Source organism: Salvelinus alpinus, chromosome 5, assembly GCF_045679555.1.
Source record: "Salvelinus alpinus chromosome 5, SLU_Salpinus.1, whole genome shotgun sequence".
In the NCBI taxonomy this organism is placed as follows: domain Eukaryota; kingdom Metazoa; phylum Chordata; class Actinopteri; order Salmoniformes; family Salmonidae; genus Salvelinus; species Salvelinus alpinus.
In genome coordinates, this window is record NC_092090.1 from 72,957,009 (window position 1) to 72,976,802 (window position 19,794).

General features: G+C 42.5%; 1 protein-coding gene across 1 annotated transcript; it reads right to left on the minus strand.

The window, feature by feature from the left end:
- Positions 1-6,363: 6,363 nt before the first annotated feature.
- Positions 6,364-18,984, minus strand: LOC139576734 (S-adenosylmethionine synthase-like). Its single transcript, XM_071403137.1, has 8 exons — positions 18,680-18,984; positions 17,328-17,405; positions 16,869-17,104; positions 16,609-16,752; positions 15,998-16,216; positions 14,028-14,210; positions 10,534-10,667; positions 6,364-9,817 (listed from the first exon to the last, which is right to left on the minus strand). The coding sequence occupies exons 1-8, from the start codon at positions 18,771-18,773 to the stop codon at positions 9,715-9,717; spliced, it is 1,191 nt and encodes a 396-aa protein (XP_071259238.1). The 5' UTR covers positions 18,774-18,984; the 3' UTR covers positions 6,364-9,714.
- Positions 18,985-19,794: the final 810 nt, after the last annotated feature.

Sequence of the window (19,794 nt, forward strand, 5' to 3'; positions counted from 1 at the left end):
TACACCAGAGGAGGCTGGTGGGAGGAGCCTTAGGAGGACTGGCTTATTGTAATGGCTGGAATGGAATAAATGGAATGGTATCAAACATATAGAAACCACATGTTTGACTCTGTTCTATTTACTCCATTCCAGCCATTACAATAAGCCTGTCCTCCTATAGCTCCTCCCACCAGCCTTATTCTGGATGGAAGCACGGCATCAGGCTGGGAGACGCTACTTTTTTTATCCTGCATAGACACCCAACAAACATGACATCTCTACTAATGTTGCATCATACCGTCTACCTAACCCTGCAGAGCCACACCCCTAACCGCGGGCCAAAGAGCCAACTGGACTGATCATGACTTTCTCCATGACCTCACCATGACACTACCCCTTGCCCCTCAACGCCCATTCTTGGAGTCCATTGAGACTCAAGAGAACTTTAGACTCCAACTCTTCATACCAAAGTTTGTAAACTAAGAATGTACAGTAATATAATGTAAAATAACATAATTTCCATAGGTTTTTTGTTTAGTCTCATCTCCAAGGCAGTGGAAGCTTCTGAGGGGAGGACGGCTCATAATAATGGCTGGAATGGAGCAAATGGAATGGCATCAATCACATGGAAACTATGTGTTTGATGTATTTAATACCATTCCACTAATTCCGCTCCAGCCATTACCACGAGCCCATCCTCCCCAATTAAGGTGCCACCAACCTTCTGTGCTCCAAGGATGTATAAACCTGTCAAACACATGTACTGTCATTTCACCTCTGTTTTTTCTACCTCTTGAACAAAACCCACTTAGCTGATACACATCCTTCCCTAGGTGATAACATTAGTGTAACGGATGTGAAATGGCTAGCTAGTTAGCGGGTACGCGCTACTAGCGTTTCAATCAGTTACGTCACTTGCTCTGAAACCTAGAAGTAGTGTTGCACCTTGCTCTGCAAGGGCCGCGGCTTTTGTGGAGCGATGGGTAACGACGCTTCGTGGGTGTCAGTTGTGGATGTGTGCAGAGGGTCCCTGGTTCGCGCCCGTGTCGGGGCGAGGTACTAAAGTTATACTGTTACATTGATGCTGTTGACCCGGATCACTGGTTGCTGCGGAAAAGGAGGAGGTTGAAAGGGGGGTGAGTGTAACGGATGTGAAATGGCTAGCTAGTTAGCGGGTACGCGCTACTAGCGTTTCAATCAGTTACGTCACTTGCTCTGAAACCTAGAAGTAGTGTTGCACCTTGCTCTGCAAGGGCCGCGGCTTTTGTGGAGCGATGGGCAACGACGCTTCGTGGGTGTCAGTTGTGGATGTGTGCAGAGGGTCCCTGGTTCGCGCCCGTGTCGGGGCGAGGGGACGTACTAAAGTTATACTGTTACATTGATGCTGTTGACCCGGATCACTGGTTGCTGCAGAAAAGGAGGAGGTTGAAAGGGGGGTGAGTGTAACGGATGTGAAATGGCTAGCTAGTTAGCGGGTACGCACTACTAGCGTTTCAATCAGTTACGTCACTTGCTCTGAAACCTAGAAGTAGTGTTGCACCTTGCTCTGCAAGGGCCGCGGCTTTTGTGGAGCGATGGGTAACGACGCTTCGTGGGTGTCAGTTGTGGATGTGTGCAGAGGGTCCCTGGTTCGCGCCCGTGTCGGGGCGAGGGGACGTACTAAAGTTAAACTGTTACATTAGCTACAGTATAGTTTTATAACACTACACCCCTTTCAAGAGAGTGTCAACAACAGTCGAATTGTGCATCGACAAAGGTGGCTCAGGCTTGATTAAGCCACTCTGCCCCTACCCCCTCCATTCATATTTGTCGGTCACATAGGTATGTTTTGTGTCTCTAATTGGGTGAAGTACTCTTTGAATGGAAGTATACTTTGAATGGTGTAGCAATACACCAAGTCACTACAAAGACACAGGCGTCCTTCCTAACTCAGTTGCCGGAGAGGAAGGAAACCGATCAGGGATTTCCCATGTGGCCAATGGTGACTGTAAAACAGTTAAACAGTTTAATGGCTGTGATAGGAGAAAACTGAGGATGGATCAACAACATTATAGTTACTCCACAATACTAACCCAAATGACAGAGTGAAAATAAGGACGCCTGTACAGAATAAAAATATTCCGAAACATGCATCCTGTTTGCAATAAGGCACTAAAGTAAATCTGCAAAAAATGTTTCAAAGAAATTAACTTTATGTCCTGAATACAAAGCGTTATGTTTGGGGAAAATCCAACACAATACATTACTGAGTACCACTCTTCATATTTTCAAGCATGGTGGTGGCTGAATCATGTTATGGGTATGCTTGTCAATGGCAAGGACTAGGGAGTATTTTAGGATAAAAAATAAATGCTATAGAGCTAAGCACAGGCAAAATCCTAGAGGAATATCTGGTTCAGTCTGCTTTCCAACAGACACTGGAGACAAATTAATATTTCAGTATGACAATAACCTAAAACACAAGGCCAAATATACACTGGAGTTGCTTACCAAGACGACAATGAATGTTTCTGAGTGGCCTAGTTACATATTGGACTTAAATCTCCTTGAAAATCTATGGCAAGACTTGAATATGGCTGACTAGCAATGATCAACAACCAACTTGACAGAGCTTGAAGAATTCAATCAATTTTGAATTCAGGCTGTAACACAAGAAAATGTGGAATAAGTTTAGGGGTATAAATACTTTCTGAAGTCACTGTAGATCTGGGGTGGTTAACATACGGCTGTTTCTTATTGTGTCTGTGTGGTGGGGGGGGGGGGGGTCTTTTGGGTTAATTAAACCCTCCAGGCCACTGTTGAACATCTCAAACTAGATGGAAAGTTATAATGGACCTTTACGTTTTCAAATAACTGACCCTTTTCTGGCCCACAAATTGGTTTTGACGAACAAATTGGTCAGCCCTCCACTGAATTTAGAAATCCTGATGTGGCCCTCAACTCAAAATTATTTCCCACCCCTGGTATACTAGTGAATAAATTCATGGATGTGGTGGATTGAGGCTGCCATGGTGCAGCCATAATGCAAACCCCAGCAATCTAACAGTGCCAGTTAAAAATAGAAGTCTGAGAAAACATTCCTGATGGTGTGAGTGGACAGCAGCTGCAGAGTGTAGTCAATTAGTTGCAGACAGTTTGGACACTAGTCACATGAGTAACTTGAGTATCGAAGCTATTCATGGTCCCTGGTTAGTACAGTGTGTCTGTAGTAATGTACTACCTCATGATCCATAAAATGCGCTTAGGTAGTCCTACTGGAGGTTCCTGGAAATGACAGAGTCAAGGGGAGCCATTAATGTCACAGTTTTATTTGGTGTTACAGGGGAGTAGTTAGACTGATGACCTGGACAGGTTGATCACACTTACAGAGAACCTATTAAATTACTATATGGGATTCTATAAGTAATTATATGAGGTTGATGATCTCTTTGTCTCCGGACATATTCCAGTTCTCAGGGAAGCATCAGAAGAAAACAAAGAATGTAACCTGTGCTTTGGAGTCTTCCTTCAGGGTAGACACGTGGACAAGCCATGTGAGCCACATACAGCCAACCACACAGTAGCAGCCACTCCTGTTAAGGCATAGGTTTGCCAAACTCTTTAGGGAGGCACAAGAGAAGGACATAAAACAAACTAATAAAACCACAAGTCAAGTTTGACTGTTTATGCGTTCAACAATTGTATGTTGTTGCTGTGGCGTTATTTGCATATTGCATCTCGATCGGTCATATGCTAATGAGGGCCTGTGAGAATTTGGGTGTTCACGAGGAAAGCGTCTAACTCACGCTTGTAATGTGAAGGCATATCAAGCTAGAAATAAATATATATAAATAAAGATACTGTTCGTAGTTATTGTACTCACGTATAGACCAGTTAGATTGAACGACTGTTGCCTTTGCCAAGATGGCGATAAACCGAAACAGGCAGAAACAGAATGGTGCCCAGGCTATAGAACAACATTGATACCCAATCTCCTTCGAGATTAGACAGACTCTGGGTTGAGCATACTATGAAATCCATTCATACATTTAAAAATCAGCCAGACAAATACGGTACAATGTAACAGAGCGGTGAACACCGAAGTAATTAGAAGAGAAGCAGCTCAAAGGATTACTCATTTTGAACAGCTAGCCAACCTACTGGTTCGGAATTTTATTAACGAACTGAACAGGATTTGGCTGCTGGTGATAAATGGCCTGCTTCAGAAAGTGTTTCTATTGCCAATCAGACACTAAATGCTTGGAACCAGAGTCAAGAAGGGTCACAAGAAGGACAACGAAGCCGTTGTATTCTTTGGGATGTAGATTACTCTAAGAATTACTGGTAGAAAAATCCGTACAGAAGACAAGGGCGGCCTTTTATTTGTAATCAGGAAGTGAAATATAACTGGGCTAACTAGGGCTGGGAAATGCCAGGAACCTCACGATACGATATTATCACGACAAGACGCAATGTATATTTGTAGCGATTCTCACGATTCTATATGTATTGCAATTCGATACTGTGATTTTACTGCGTTTCGATATTTCTCACCATATGTCTTCTGAAGAGGAACAAGAGAAAGCCATGAGTGTTGATCAGTCATGGAAATAAATGCTGAAAACAAATGGTCTCCATACGTAAAAAGATGGAAAACAAGCTATAAAGGAAAAAATACTGGAGTTTTGGTGCAGGTACAGCCATATAGCACAAAACTAATATTGCAGTATTGTCAAAATGATACGATATTTCATCAAAAATAATATGTAACTTGTATTGATCCCCCCCATCACTAGCTAAAACAGTACATTGCACATTAAATACCACCTCCGAAAACACGTTTTACTCTCGAAAAGGACAGCGCTATATGTCCTCAGCCTTTACTGACTGCCTCTGGGTAGCACATTTAGTAAATCACGGATTTAGTTTGCACGTATAACTAAAACAGATCATTTCGTTTTGGTACCGTACTGTACTCCCTTCCCTGCCTGGAGGAATTATTTATGTCAGTGGGCCAAGGAGGTGTGTCTGCGTTCTGTGAGGTGATTGGTTTACGAACATCTGAAGGTGCGTGTGGTCGGAGTAGTTTTTGCAGCCTGGGCACTGGCGTGTACCCCATGGCCGAGACACAAATTCAACCAAAAACTGCAGTATAACATATTATCCTAAAGATTGTTTGTCCATCAACTTCAACCTGGATTAATCAATTCGTTTAAGTATACAATCTACTCAGAAAATCTGACGGTATGAATTCTTTGAGAATACATTTGAGCCTTCTTTCCTTGAATGTAGTCTTAAAATGTACCGGTCAGGCTACACTAGCTCTTTAAAGACTACGTCTCCTACAGGGACCATTTTGTGCATTGGCTCTTCAGTCACAATTTATGTACCGAATTACAGGTACTATTCCCTAAAAAAAAAAAAATACTTTGCGTAATTTATCAGTTCACCAGCTCTTGCCATTAAAGCTGAAGGTCCAGGCCCTGCAGTCAGCCTACTGAAGATGGAGGTTCTTCTCCCTCGAGAAAGGTCCAGCAGGATTAGAGGCTAAGAGGGGGAGCAGTGCTTTTTCTAGTCCTGTGCGGTAACATGGTATCACACCTAGATGTGAAAGGCCGCTTCTTTAACCCGTGGTGCACGTTGTCCTAGCATTACACAGCTGATTCAAATAACTAATTTAAGCTTTGAATCAGCTGTGTAGTGCTAGGGCAAAACATGCACCCAGGGGTTGGGAACAGGTCAGAGTATGGAAATTCAGTCGTCCATAGAAGTTCAGCATTAGACAAAGGATGGTTAACATATGACGTTAAAAACCACTTCATTACATCACCTACAAGTGTGATCGGTGATTTCTATTGGAGAAGCAGTCTCTGCCCATCTTCATACTGTACCATCTGACAATACACAAGTCACTATACAGGTGTAAATTCCCACCACAATATTTACCATTGCTTGTTGACTAAATACATTTGACCTTACGAGTCACTGTGCTGGGGAAAACACTGGCAAAGCCATCATAAAACTGTCGAAGACTTTGGAATCACCTTTCAAGGCAAAATACGACCATTGCATTATTAAAGGGCAGTAATGTCCCCAGGGGTTCAGGTAAAAAAAAAAAAAAGTCTGTGCTGCAGACCCAGTTATGGAACAGGTGTACTCAATGGCTCAAATACCCAGAAACACATGAATAATGCCAAATTGCACTGCCATTTTTCATATTCACCACCCATGATAGACCTGACTTTGATAACACCAGTCGCTACTTATTGATGGATTTGTGTGGCACCACTGGTCAAAGATAATTCAATGTGCACAAAGATCTAGCTACAGCATACGCTGACATTTAATGTATGCATTTTAAAACGGTTATGCACAAACTGACAATGAATGACACCAAAAACATGCTTCATGAAGGAAAGCAGACATTTATTGCAGATCTTTGACATGAGAAATCAGTATCTAACCTCTGAAGACATAAGCATTGAGACAAGATACCTGTTCCTCAGGATGTCGGACCTATGTTGATGAAGAGCAGGAGGGGAGAAAGTACAAGGGGGAGGCACTCTTACACTCAGTAGCAAGAAGACTAGCCAGTGTCAAAATATTAAAAAGCACCAAGGGAAACCCTATCCATACAAACAAGTGACAGCTTGTAAACGAGGCTGGTTTCTCTGTACCACACCAGCCAAACGTTGCCATCTCTTTATGCAAGGATAGGGGGGGGGGGGGGCTAAGAATGGCCTCATTGTATTGACTATACATGTCTGGTCAAGACAATCTCACCCCATAAAACCGCAGTCCAAAATACTCATCACATCAGCCATTGAGTTCTGTGGAGGTAGACCAAAGCTTTTCTGTAGGACACTTTGGAACCACTGACAATGTTACCTAGTTACAGCATTCAGTAAAGTCTGAGATAAAAAATAAAAACCCTTTGGGTTTAAGCTGCCTTCTGAATCCTTGGCTTCTCTGTATCCACGCCAAGATTCAGAGAACAAATAAATATTTTAATAAGGTGTTGTGCCAGTAGTAAGAGCTCTTCATTGTGGCAAAGACGGCCTTCCTTCAGGATAAAGACGGTGGTTTCTCTGTAGCTACACCTGCCATCAATACCCAAGGAAGAAGAGCCTTGACCTTAAACCATTTTGAAAAAATAAAATAAAAATGAAATTAAACTACCTTTTGAAGGAGTTTAACATGACAAGCCAATAACATGTTTTAAACAATCAAGTATAACCAACACCCCTACAGGCCTTAGCAGTGACATAGCAGCTTCTGACTTTTCTGTATTACGTCAGAACAGCGCAGACATCTGCAGGGGCATCCCAGATTTTACTGCGTATATTCAAGAACGTTACTTGAAAATAATCAAGATGGTCTCATTTCTCAGCCTGCAACGCATAGCATTTCTTTGAAAATAGCAACAACTACTGACGCTTAACTGTTCCATTCTTGCATCCTCAACAAATGATAAGGGGAGTGAAATAAAGCTTCAAAAGGGATTTGGGGTGGGTCACAATACCAGAAGTAAGTGTCAACCAAAGGGAAACGATTAAGGGGCAGGGGGCCTTCAGTAGCACCAGTAAATTAACATGATATCAACAAGTAGCCTTGGTAAGTCAGACTTAACTTTGGAATATTTTGCATCTGTTAAGTATAAGGACAGCTAGGCCCGAATAACATTACAGTATTTACAGTTCCTCAGTCATGCTGGGCAGGGTCTAGGCGTTGTAGTGTGAAAGACATCAATGGAAGAGGAAGACTAGGCTAACCGCATAAAGAGCCTAGTAACACTGTACAACAAAGTGGGACTTGAATGGGGCGCAGCTTAGAAGTTAAGGCAATAAAGGGAGCGAGACTGCCACAGCTGTATTTGATCAAAATAAAGCTGTGATATTTTCTTTTATTTAACTAGGCAAGTCAGTTATGACCAAATTCTTATTTACAATGACAGCCTAGGAACAGTGGGTTAACTGCCATGTTCAGGGGCAGAATGACAGATTTTTTACCTCGTCAGCTCTGGGATTCAATCTAGCAACATCCGGTTACAGGCCCAACGCTCTAACCACTAGGCTACCTGCCACCCCAAGGTGGATAGAGAATCTATAGACTGACTTTCACAATTGTTCCCATTTGAAAGCTGCAATTTTACAACATTAAACACTATTAGAATAGCCCATTTGAGAAATATGCTTCATAACTAACTTGCCTTAATGCTTTTGATAAGCCAAATCCTACTAATTAAAAATGGCCCGCAAAGGCAAGCTTCGCAACTAAGGTATGTTCAAAACTACTGATTCGATGTTTCTATTGTTTGTTCTACCTCATTACCTTAGGCCAATCATGTTTAGGTCATTCAAAAACACCTAAACTTTGAGAGCCTTGAGCACCGTTAGATAAATTCATTGAAGTAGTGGCAGGAGAAAACCTGCACGCATAAAAACTGAAGTCATATACATACGAAATGTAGAGAAAATATAAAATTAACTTTAAAATAAACACCAACTCTGCAACAAAAAAAACAAAGGCTGCGGCTATATAGCCCAGATCCTCCAACATTGAGGGGGGAAACAATTCGACTGGACATACGGCAGTCGGAATGCCATCATTGAAGTTGTTTTTGGTGACCTCAAAATGGGGTGTTGAACAAAACAAAGTCAGTGATTATATCATCCCTAACCAAATCAGAATACCAAAGTCAATTCGCTACCCAGGTGTGTTCTGGCTCTGGACCAACCCATTGTTTTCTGGGACCAATTAAAGGGAAGGGTGATACCTAGTCAGTTGTATAACTGAAGAGTCCTCCGCATTTAACTAAAGCCCTCTAAAATCAGAGGTGCGGGGCTTAATCGACATCCACGTTATCGGCGCCTGGGGAACAGTGTGTTAACTGCCTTGCTCAGGGGCAGAACAGATTTTTCGGAGATTTAATCCAGCTACCTTCCAGTTAGAATGCGTTCTAGAAATCGGTGAAGTATCCAAACTCAGTGCGGACAAGAAACTACGTCTGTGGCGTAGTGTTTGGCCGGAGCAAGGAGTTTGGGTAGCCAAGCAAGAAAATCTTAGCCCCGTCTAAATTATGCTCTTGCATTCAGTAAGTTGCTTACAACATTTATTGAAATAGGTTATGCAGGCTATAGCAAAGGAATAGGCCACTTGGCATGTCCTTGCCTGGCCAGCTCTTTACAGCGTGATGCCAGTCAAGTTGAAATAGGCTAGTCATTGGTCACGTCACAATATCGCCGTCAATCATATTCAATATTGTAACAGTTGCAAAACCCTAATAAGTACTTTCAGATTTTTATAACTTAATTGTTAAAAATCACTTGTACTGTTCACACTTAAGTCCACAATGTAGGGGGGGAAAGAGGTTCTAAGTGTTGCGCTAGATGATCAGCCAATTAAAATCAGAAATTTTTGTCCGCACCTGCCATAACCTCCATTCAAGTCCCTTTCTGATGCGCTGTGAAACCAGACAAGTCAACAGAGCGAGACAGCTGGTGGAAGAGATTAGCTAGCTAACATATTATCCTCTCAACATTACTTTCCTGAAATATTTTGAGAATGTTGGTAGTATTACATTGACCACTAACAGCAAAAATGCAGTACAGATGACTGGAGAGAGGAAGTAGAAAGAGGGTAGGGTTCTAATACCCCATTAACAGGGAAGGGAGTTAAGGGCCTTTCACCCCCAAGACCATGTAAGCTTCTCTGTAGTATACACCAACAGGCCTGGGGGGGAAAAGCTTCACAAGTTTAGTATTTTAGCTTTTTGGGCATCTCCCATGGGAAGGAGTCCCGGCCAAAGTGGCCGTAGGCAGCGGTCCTCTGATACATAGGCTTCTTCAGCTCCAGCTCCCTGGAATACACAATCAACTCATTTAGCAGCCCATCACAGGAAAAGACCTCAGATCAACATAAATTCTCAGCCATAATGCAGAAGGGGAAAAAATCAATTAAGAAAAGGCAATAGGGAGTGTCGATAGCCATGGAAAGAAACAATCAGAAAGGTTAATTAGGCCAGCTAGTAAAGAGGGGGGAGGAAGGGATAAAGCATCAACACTTACCCTGCTAACCAACTCATCCTTGAGCAGTGTGGGGACTGGAGCTTGGAGATTGAAAGCGCACTGATCCCATTTATGAAATGTCATTGAACTTTAACAAGGTCTGAGAAACCAATGACCTTTCAGTTGGATGTGAGCAGGAAACCCTTCACCGTGCTGGGTATTTATCATGCCATCTGACAGATCGGACAACCTCCACTGTAGCTCTCGAAGCTTTAACCTTTGGCATTACATACTATACTTCACTGGCATTTAAAGCAAGACAGTTTGCCAATCCTGATATTCCACCCCTGCCCAAACTGATCACAACCCCAGATTGCTGCTTTCATACGTGTCAGTAGCTACTGGGTATGTCATTAATCACAGTAGCGAATCATACAGTAAAGGGTTAGAACCATCTGAACACCAGCTGACAGCTCAGGCAGAACAGAAAGACAGGAAGCATGAGTTAAAGGCGAGTGACAGAAGGGGCAGATTCAGAGAGGCACACAACTTAAGGGGTACACTTTACCTGACAATGACACCAGGACGAAGGTCAAAGTTTCTCTTGACGATGTCCAGTAGCTCCCGCTCACTCTTCTGGGATGTGCCGTAGTGGAAAATGGAGATTGATAGGGGATGGGCTACTCCGATGGCATAGGCAACCTGATGTATAATCGTGAGCATACAAACTTTAGGTTTGATTTCGTGGCACCCATTTGTGACTGATTTATGTGTAGTACATATGGAAAATATTCAGGCCCCGTCACTTTGTTAAGTTAGAGCTTTTGTAAACAAAACCTACACACAATGACAAAGCAAAAACTGGTTAAGAAATTTAAGCCAAACTTCCAAAACCTGAAATTCCATTTGCATAAGTATTCCGACCCTTTACTCAGTACTTTGACGACGCACCTTCGGCAGCGGTTACAGCCTCGAGTCCTCTTGGGTATAACGCTACAGGCTTGGCACACTTTTTCTCCCATTCTACTCTGCAGAACCTCAAGCTCTGTCAGGTTGGATGGGAGTGTTGCTGCACAGCTACTTTCGTCTATAGAGATGTTCGATCAGGTTCAAGTCCAGGTTCTGGCTGGGCCACTCAAGGACATTGAGACTTGTCACTTGTCCTGAAGCCACTCGTGCGTTGTCTTGGCTGTGTGCTTAGGGTTGTTGTCCTGTTGGAAGGTGAACCTTCGCCACCCGTCTGAGGTCCTGAGCACTTTCTCTGTTCATCTTTCCCCTCGATCCTGACAAGTCTCCCTGCCACTGAAAAATATCTTCACAGAATGATGCTGCCACCACACATCACCGTAGGGATGGTATTGGCCAGGTGATGAGAAGTGCCTGGTTCCCCCCAAATGTGACACTTGGCATTCAGGCCATAGTTCAATCTTGGCTTCACCAGACCAGAGAATCTTGTTTCTCATGGTCTGAGAGCCTTGTGGCAAACTCCAAGCGGGCTGTCATGTGCCTTTTACTGAAGAGTGCGTTATGTCTAGCCACTACCATAAAGGCCTAATTGGTGGAGTGCTGGCTGTCCTTGTAGAAGGCTCTCCCATCTCTACAGAGGATCTCTGGAGCTCTGTCAGTGTGACCATTGGGTTCTTGGTAGTGCTGCACCGATATGACATTTCCTTGCAAAAACAATAACCGATATTTAATTTTATCAGCCTTAAGCATTCTAGTACAGTTAAATAGTTCACACGGACGCAGCGGTCTAAGGCACGGCATTTCAGTGCAAGAGGCGCCACTACAGTCCCAATGTGTGAATCCAGGATGTATCATAGTCCCATAGGGAAGCGCACAAATGGCCCAGCGTCGTCCGGGCCATCACTGCAAATTATACTTTTTTTAACTGACTTGCCTAGTTAAATAAAGGTTACACACACACCCTGACCAAAAAGTTCGCATTTACGCATGTCCCCATTACCAGTAAAACCTTTCTTTGTTCAGTCGTTTCATTCTCAACCAGGATTTCTATGGAAGGCCTTTTGGGTCTTTGCTCGTCAAATAAGGCTATTTGGCGTGTCAAATAAGCTTGCTGACCAATCAGGACCTGAATATGACTGCACGTCACATAATAATTTAACGCGTTTATTAACTTTGTACGTAGTTATCGCACATGTCACAAGTCATCGATACATATGCTATGATGCTGGTAAAGTCCACGTACCTACAGTGCTGGTCATAAAAACTAAAAATAAACTAGCTAGCTCATGGATGCAAACAATGTCCTTCCCCAAAAACATAGCAAAACGACATCTGTTTCAGTAGCTATAGTTAGCTAACTATATAGCTCGGTGTCATCTAAAATAACCCTAATTTATAAGACAGTTCTTATTTCATTAATGGTGGTCGTACCATCTATGTGAAGCTAGCCACAATAACGATTAGCCACAATAGTGGCCTTTAGGTTTAGCCTTCAAAATAAAAGTATGGCACACTTCCATTTGTATTCACTTGCATCACTGGCAATGACATGCAGTTTGCCTTAAAAATGAAAGTGTCATTGACAGTGATGCAAATGAATACAAAGAGTAGAATTATGCCACACTTATTTTGAAGGCTAAATCCAAAGTCCACTATTGTGGCTAGCTTCACAACACAACCTGGTCGAGCATCACTAGCCAGATAAAGCTAGCTGGCCGCTTATAACGTTAGCTTTGGGCAACAGGGTTAAGTAGCTGGCTAGATATTTTCATGAACTGAAGTTCAATTTAAATAGGTAAACAAGTGGCAACCTAGCTAATACTTACAAGGATTCCTAAATAATTTCTAAGAATGAAAATGACTGCAGTTTCTACTGGTCATTGTTTTCCGGCTTGTATTGTTGCTAGCTACCAAATAGCTTGCTAGTTACCCTAGAAGTTGCGGTCGAACAAATGATGCTTTATTACCAAAGCGGTATTGTAAACACATCGTTCATGGCCGGTGTTTACAGACTTTTGTACAGCTTTGACAGTGCTACTATCTTTAACAAGCAAAGTACCTAAATGGCTTTCCATAGCATGTTGTGAAGCTATTACTGTGAAACTCCAGTAGGGCAACATCTGAAAAATAGCGCACTCGGTAGTGTGTACCGGTGCCCGACCAGTCGGCAAAAGCCAACATCACCCACAACAGAACAGTTGATTGTCAAGGGGAATGAATGCCATCATCTTGTCTTTAATGGATTTCGCCTTTGAGTTCACTGAAATTCTTACTCTTTCAAATGACTGCTTGAGCCACACAGCAGACATTGTGTGCTAAGTTAATGCTGTGTTGACCGTGTTGCACAATTTTACGTGGCGTCATTATGTCATGTACCTTCGTTATACAAGTATGCACGTTAGCGTTGAAATCGTTTTTTAATGTCGGGGCGATACAGAAATTGGCATTTTTAGCTAATATCGGACGATTCCGATATGTTCACCGATATAGCATGCATCCCTAGTTCTTGGGTCACCTCCATGACAAAAACTCTTCTCCCCAGAAGACAGTTTGGCCAGGCAACCAGCTCTAGGAAGAGTCTTGGTGGTTCCAACTTCTTACATTTAAGAATGATGAGGCAAGTGTTTTTGGGGACCTTCCCCATATGTGCCGCGACACAATCCTGTCTCTGAGCTCTACGGACAATTTCGTCAACCCCATGGCTTGGTTTTTACGCTGACATGCACTTGTCAACTGTGGGACCTTAGACAGGTGTGCTTTTCCAAATCATGTCCAATCATTTGAATTTACCACAGGCGCACTCCAATCAAGTTGTACAAACATCGATGATTAGTGTTAACAGGCTGCACCAGAGCTCAATTAAGTCTCATAACAAAGGGTCTGAATAATTATGTCAATAAGGCATCAGTTTATTCTAAAGACCTGTTTTCACTTTGTCATTATGGGGCATTGTGTAGATTGACAATTTTATTTAATCCATTTTAGAAGGCTGTAACAAAAATGTGGATAAAGTGAATGGGTCTGAATACATTCCAAATGCTCTATACATGAGGTGCATCAATATCAGTCTCCTTATTAGGATCACCCTGCCCTCACCTGGACAAGGACCCGCTTGCACAGCTCAGCCTTCACCAGAGACTTGGCCACCCAGCGGGCAGCGTAGGCAGCAGAGCGGTCCACCTTAGTGTAGTCCTTCCCTGAGAAGGCTCCTCCACCATGGGCACCCCAGCCTCCATAAGTATCAACAATGATCTTACGGCCCGTCAGGCCAGCATCACCCTGCAGGGGAAGGAGTAATGGTTCATACTGAGTCCTTTCAATTTACCCCAAAATATTCTGGCGTAGTAAAAAAAATATGGATCAAATCTCATGTAAAAACACTCAATATGAACAGTTAAACAAGCCCATGCATCAAAATTACTTCAGCGTTTGCCCCTTCAAGCACATACCATAGATGCCCAGTCCTACCACTACTTATCAGGGTTCCTATACATTTTCAGATGGAATTTCAAGACAACAATGACAAACAATAAGAGGCATCGTTATGTACATAAAAAAAGGTAATGTGGTATTGACACTGGGAGGCTGCTTTGTGAGCCTGTGCACCATCTGTCATTGTGCAAGGCACTTACAGATTTTATTTTTAATATGCCTAACTACATTAACTTTTTCACTCTTGAGTTCCAAATATCTCTAACGGTCACCCCAGTGTGAGTGGTTTTAAGAACGCACCGTTCCAAAATGTGATCGTTATGCAACAGGATAGTTAACACGCACTGCCTGCTAATTATCTATAGGCTGTTTTCTAACAACTTGTATTTTCTATCAGTCTGAATTGAGGTGTTCCGCCTCATTAATTCATATAGAATTAATCCATTTCAGTGTCAGACAATTTATGTTTGAGGCTTTACTGAGCCGGACAAAGTTCCCTCCCCATTATTTCCGCACATCAAGTATACAGACATTTGCACAGTCCTGCCCTGCCCATTTTCTGGCTGGCACTCTCATTGCCTCCATTGTTATCCTTACAAATAATATTGGACATGTGCGTGCCTATCAAAGTGCCTTATTTCCTGTATATCATGTTGTCGTTTCGATTGTAGTATGCATGTACGGAGCATAATATATTTTAAGTTTTATTCACATTTAGGTACTGGTGACAAATAATACCTTCCAATTTTTGTATGATTGTAATGCACACCTATGATGAGTGTAAAATACTTTAAGGTTGTACTGATTATAATGAGCTAATGCTAAGCTATTCGCCATGTTTGTTGACATTCTACAACGCATTCTGGGTGTAACTTAAACATCTGTAAGACTAAAGATGTTATGAGGTGAAGGAATGGTTCACTCATCTTGCGAGTAAACTTCCGGAAGTGAATAATCGTAGACACACCAAAGCGGAGGACACTTTACAACCAACTAGGTATCCCCTTTAACATGCATACTACAAACAGCCCAAACTCATGTCTCCTCTTATCTTTGGTTGATTTGGGAGAAAAAAATATATATGGCGGTGTGCACAAACTACCCATCATCGGATTACTTTAGATTTCTAGAAAAGTGTTTATCAATTATTTCAATCCATGTTGATCTCACCAATGTGATGATTTATAGTAATTGCTAATGCTAATTCGTATTGTGTTTTATGTCAGCCTAGAGTTATCTAAATATGACCAGTTGTGTTACGTCAATTTTTCCTGTTAGCGCTAGGACTAGTGTAGCCTACATTTCCCAGTTTGGATGATTGTGTATACTGTCGTTACTTCTGTGAATGTCTGAACATAGCATCCAAAAATAAACTGGTAACATTCAGTACATGACTTTGTAAGGACTGTAAAAAAATAAAAATACACCGGTTTGCTGCAGGGGCCACTAGAATGATCACACCCATTTGTTGGTACATGTTAAAAAGTTAATAGAAATGAAATACATTTCCATGACTTCGCCAAAACTTATCAAATTGTATAATTTCCCTAAACTTTTCCAGGTCTGGAAAACCATTTAAATTCAACGACTTTCACAGGATTTATGACTTTTCGAACCCTGACTTATAGTCTCACCTGTGGGCCTCCGATGACGAAGCGGCCGCTGGGCTGCATGTGGTAAATGGTGTCATCATCCAGGTAAATGCAGGGCACCACAGCCTTGACGATCTTCTCCTTGAGAGCGTCGCGCATCTCGTCCAGGCAGATGTGCTCATCATGCTGCACAGAGACCACGATGGTGTGGACACGCACTGGCAACATGGCACCACGGTCTTGGCGGTACTGAACGGTCACCTGCACACAGAAGCAGACCAAGATAGACCGACAGCAGGATTGTTCAACTGCAGGTATAGATTAAGGTTTATTTTCCCCTGCTCAGACATTGCACGCATCAACCAATGGAAGCAAAAATATTTTTGCACCAGAAGGCGAAAATATATGACGTGGTTAAACCGAGACTTAAACTACCAATCCAGGTGTTGTAAGTTCTGGCATGTGTCAGCAATGTCTGAGCAGGGGAACAACCTAAAACGAGTTACATTCTGGAGTTACTGCTGGCCACAAAGGTTGGAGAGCATGAGTAAGAAAACGAATATTGCACTCAGCTGGTATGATAAACAAACTAGTTTCTTCTAGTCATTTCAGCCTTATGTAAATAGTCTATCGATTGCACACAGGCAGCTTACCTGGGTCTTGGAGTCAGGCCGGAGCCAGGGTAGGGTGCCATTGCGACGCAGTTCAGCCATCTTAGCGTTGAGCTTGTGGGCAAGCATAATGGTGAGGGGCATGCACTCCTCCGTCTCATCAGTGGCATAGCCAAACATCAGGCCCTGACAATAGAAAAAGTAGAACTTCACCATCTGAAAGGAAAGCTGCATATTTAGCTTACTGATAAATGTACAGCTAACGTCACTAGTGCAGTGGTCCTCTGCACCCCAACTCATACCTGGTCCCCTGCCCCAACATCCTCCTCATTGCGGTCAATGTGAACACCCTGGGCAATGTCTGGAGATTGCTGCTCTAGGGCCACCAGCACATTGCAGGTCTTATAGTCAAAACCTTTAGAGGAGTCATCGTATCCAATGTGGCGGATAGTGTCGCGAACAACCTTCTGATAGTCCACTGTAGCACGCGACGTCACCTCACCTGCCAGCAGGATCATCCCAGTCTTAGCAACAGTCTCTGAAAAAGGTGGAGGGGGAAATAGTACATTAGAACCATATCAATCAGAAAAAGCATATCAAGCAATACTCATCTGGTAAAACTTTGGGGAGTTGTGACATAATATAGCCCTAATACTATTAAGATGCAGCAAGTTTGAGATTCTTCCATTCATGTGGTGTTCACAGCTGACTCCAGGGCAACTAGAAGTTGCATCAGAAAAGAAAATGCGCTTTTTCCTTACCACAAGCAACTTTAGCATCAGGATCCTGCTTTAGATGGGCGTCAAGCACAGCATCACTGATCTGGTCACAAATCTTATCTGTAAAATTAAAAATAGAGGTACCAGTTCACAACAATGCATCAACATTTGTGCAATTTAGTAGTAGGTTGCTTGTTCAAGAGCATGTAAAGCATTGCACAATTGGTAATAATTAAAGTTCTCCAATAGGTTTGGATTATGCTGGAAGTGTTTGTATTGTACACTGGTCTACCTACTACAGTTTGAGTTGTACACATGCTGTACCATATGTCAGGATTATGGCGATGGTGGGAGAGGCCTAACGGCATGTGTAGCCACAGAGATTTATAAAATCTGTTTCATTGGTCTGAAGAATCCGGTTGGCGTTTCCACTCACCACCAAATATGGTGATGAGGGGGGAAGCCTAAGGGGCGAAGGTGGATTTTGGCCGACATTCTGCTAGTTGTCGTCGATTAAACATTTGTTGTGTTACCAAAACTATAATCTGTTATGAACAGAGTGGACAACGTTTAGTATTGTTTACCATTTGCAAAAGTTTCCAAAAATTGAGTTGTTTAGAAGGAGAACAAGGTCGAATTAAGTTATTGCACACCCCACAGTAGGCGTTCCCTAACGGAATTATGCAAATACATGCTAGAACGCGCCAATCGGTTCTCGCTAGAACGTGCTTGGCTCTGCCCACTATGGTTCGTTTGCTTCCATTGGATACGACAGGATGTGGTTCATCTTGTTCAGTTATTAAAACAATACATGTGGTGTAGCGATGAGCCTGAACCCGCCAACATTTCCGCGGGTTCACATGCAACTAAAAATCTGATTGTTTGGATTTCCAAGATGAACTACTACCGGTATAGACAAGTAGTGGCACGGAACTCTTCATACATCCAATGTAGTGCCCCTAACATAGCAACCAAACGCTATAGGCAACACACATGGCCTTGTTCCCCGAGAGCCAGCGCACAAACTGGTCGGAATCTTCTGGAGATCTCGTGAAATAAGCATGACGACGACAGGATACAAATATTTTTTAATAGAATATATCCCAAGGACGGATAACGTTCGTAATTGCACAATATAGGCCATGTGAACAACACTCAGCAAAGTAGCTAGCTGGTTAGTTAATAAACTAAGAACAATTTGGGCCTCACATGCGGCTTATGCAAGATGCTGACGCCGGTGTGGTTTGATCAGCAGGGGTGAGTAGTTCGCTAACGTTAATCAGCTAATTAAGGCTAAGCAACACCGACGCAGGTGTGCTAAACAAGCCATCTAAACAAATAGCTGACAAGCCATAACACACCGGCTGTATTTGTAGCGAAATTAGCTTTCTCACCAGGGTGTCCTTCTCCAACTGACTCCGAGGTGAATAGGAAGCAGTCCTCGTCGATAAGGGAGTTGTGAAAACCGTTCATCTCTCCGTTCATCATTGTTGCTTTCTTTTGGCAGATATAATAAAGTAATTTTGTAGCTAGCTAAATTATGCGTATTTTATTGATTCTTTTTCTGCGTTGGTGTTCACACACAACTTCTCATCGGTCAGTAAATTCCACGCATTCACTGTTATTTAGTTGTGGCGCTCTTGTATTTATTCAGAAATTCACAGACGTCACTGTCGGCCGCATTGGACGATACCATTTTAAACATGGGGGTGGAAACGTTGACCAGGTGCACTGAGAGGAACGCAGTTGTGTATCGTGCGGCTCAACGTCATACTTCTCGTATAATCAGAGAGGAAGAGGCGAAGCGAGAGGGTTTACTCACACCAAAATATGTCCACGTTAAGCAGGTCATTAATTATTAAGCAAGGGAGTAGTTTTTGTATGTGTGGGCAATGAGAGAGTGTCGAATTTAGTCAATTAATTGCTGTTTTGATACGAGGTTTATTTGATTTAATAGAAGTTTCGTAATGCTTAGGGCCTGGTTTCCAAAAAGCATATTAAGGCTAAATTAATCGTTAGAACCTTCTAAGGATCATCGTTAAATCCCCGAGCTGTTTCTCAAAACCAATGGTATTAATGTTGCACTTGAAAACGCTCGTAATCTAACGCCTGCTAAATGCGTCGTTAGATGCTTTTTCGCACTCCCGCATCACTTCATAAACAGAATATCTCCTCTAAACATAGAATCACATGGTTTGTCAGTCTCTGACCGCTGATAACTTCAGGACAAATTAACTACGAATACGAAGTTGCCATGCAATGTATTTGCAATTGAATCAAACAAACGACGATTAAAAATATGCTTAAAATGAAAACCGAGATGACTGTTAAATATAAGCAGTAGACTATAGGCCTATTTAACTCATATTGAAATACATTCCATGTTCAATGAATTTAATTATGTTTTGCTACTTGCAGGCTACTGTTTGTAATTTGTCTCAATATATTTCATGATGTGTATCCTAGCATGTGCGCAATGATGTGTCAAATCGGTGATTTAGTGCATTTT

Coding starts and splice junctions, on each gene's coding strand:
- LOC139576734 (XM_071403137.1), bottom strand. CDS start 18,773: ATGATGAACGGAGAGATGAACGGTTTTCACAACTCCCTTATCGACGAG. Junction 16,753..16,868: donor ATGTTGGGGCAGGGGACCAG/GTATGAGTTGGG, acceptor TTCTATTGTCAG/GGCCTGATGTTTGGCTATGC. Junction 9,818..10,533: donor CGTCCTGGTGTCATTGTCAG/GTAAAGTGTACC, acceptor TGTGTATTCCAG/GGAGCTGGAGCTGAAGAAGC.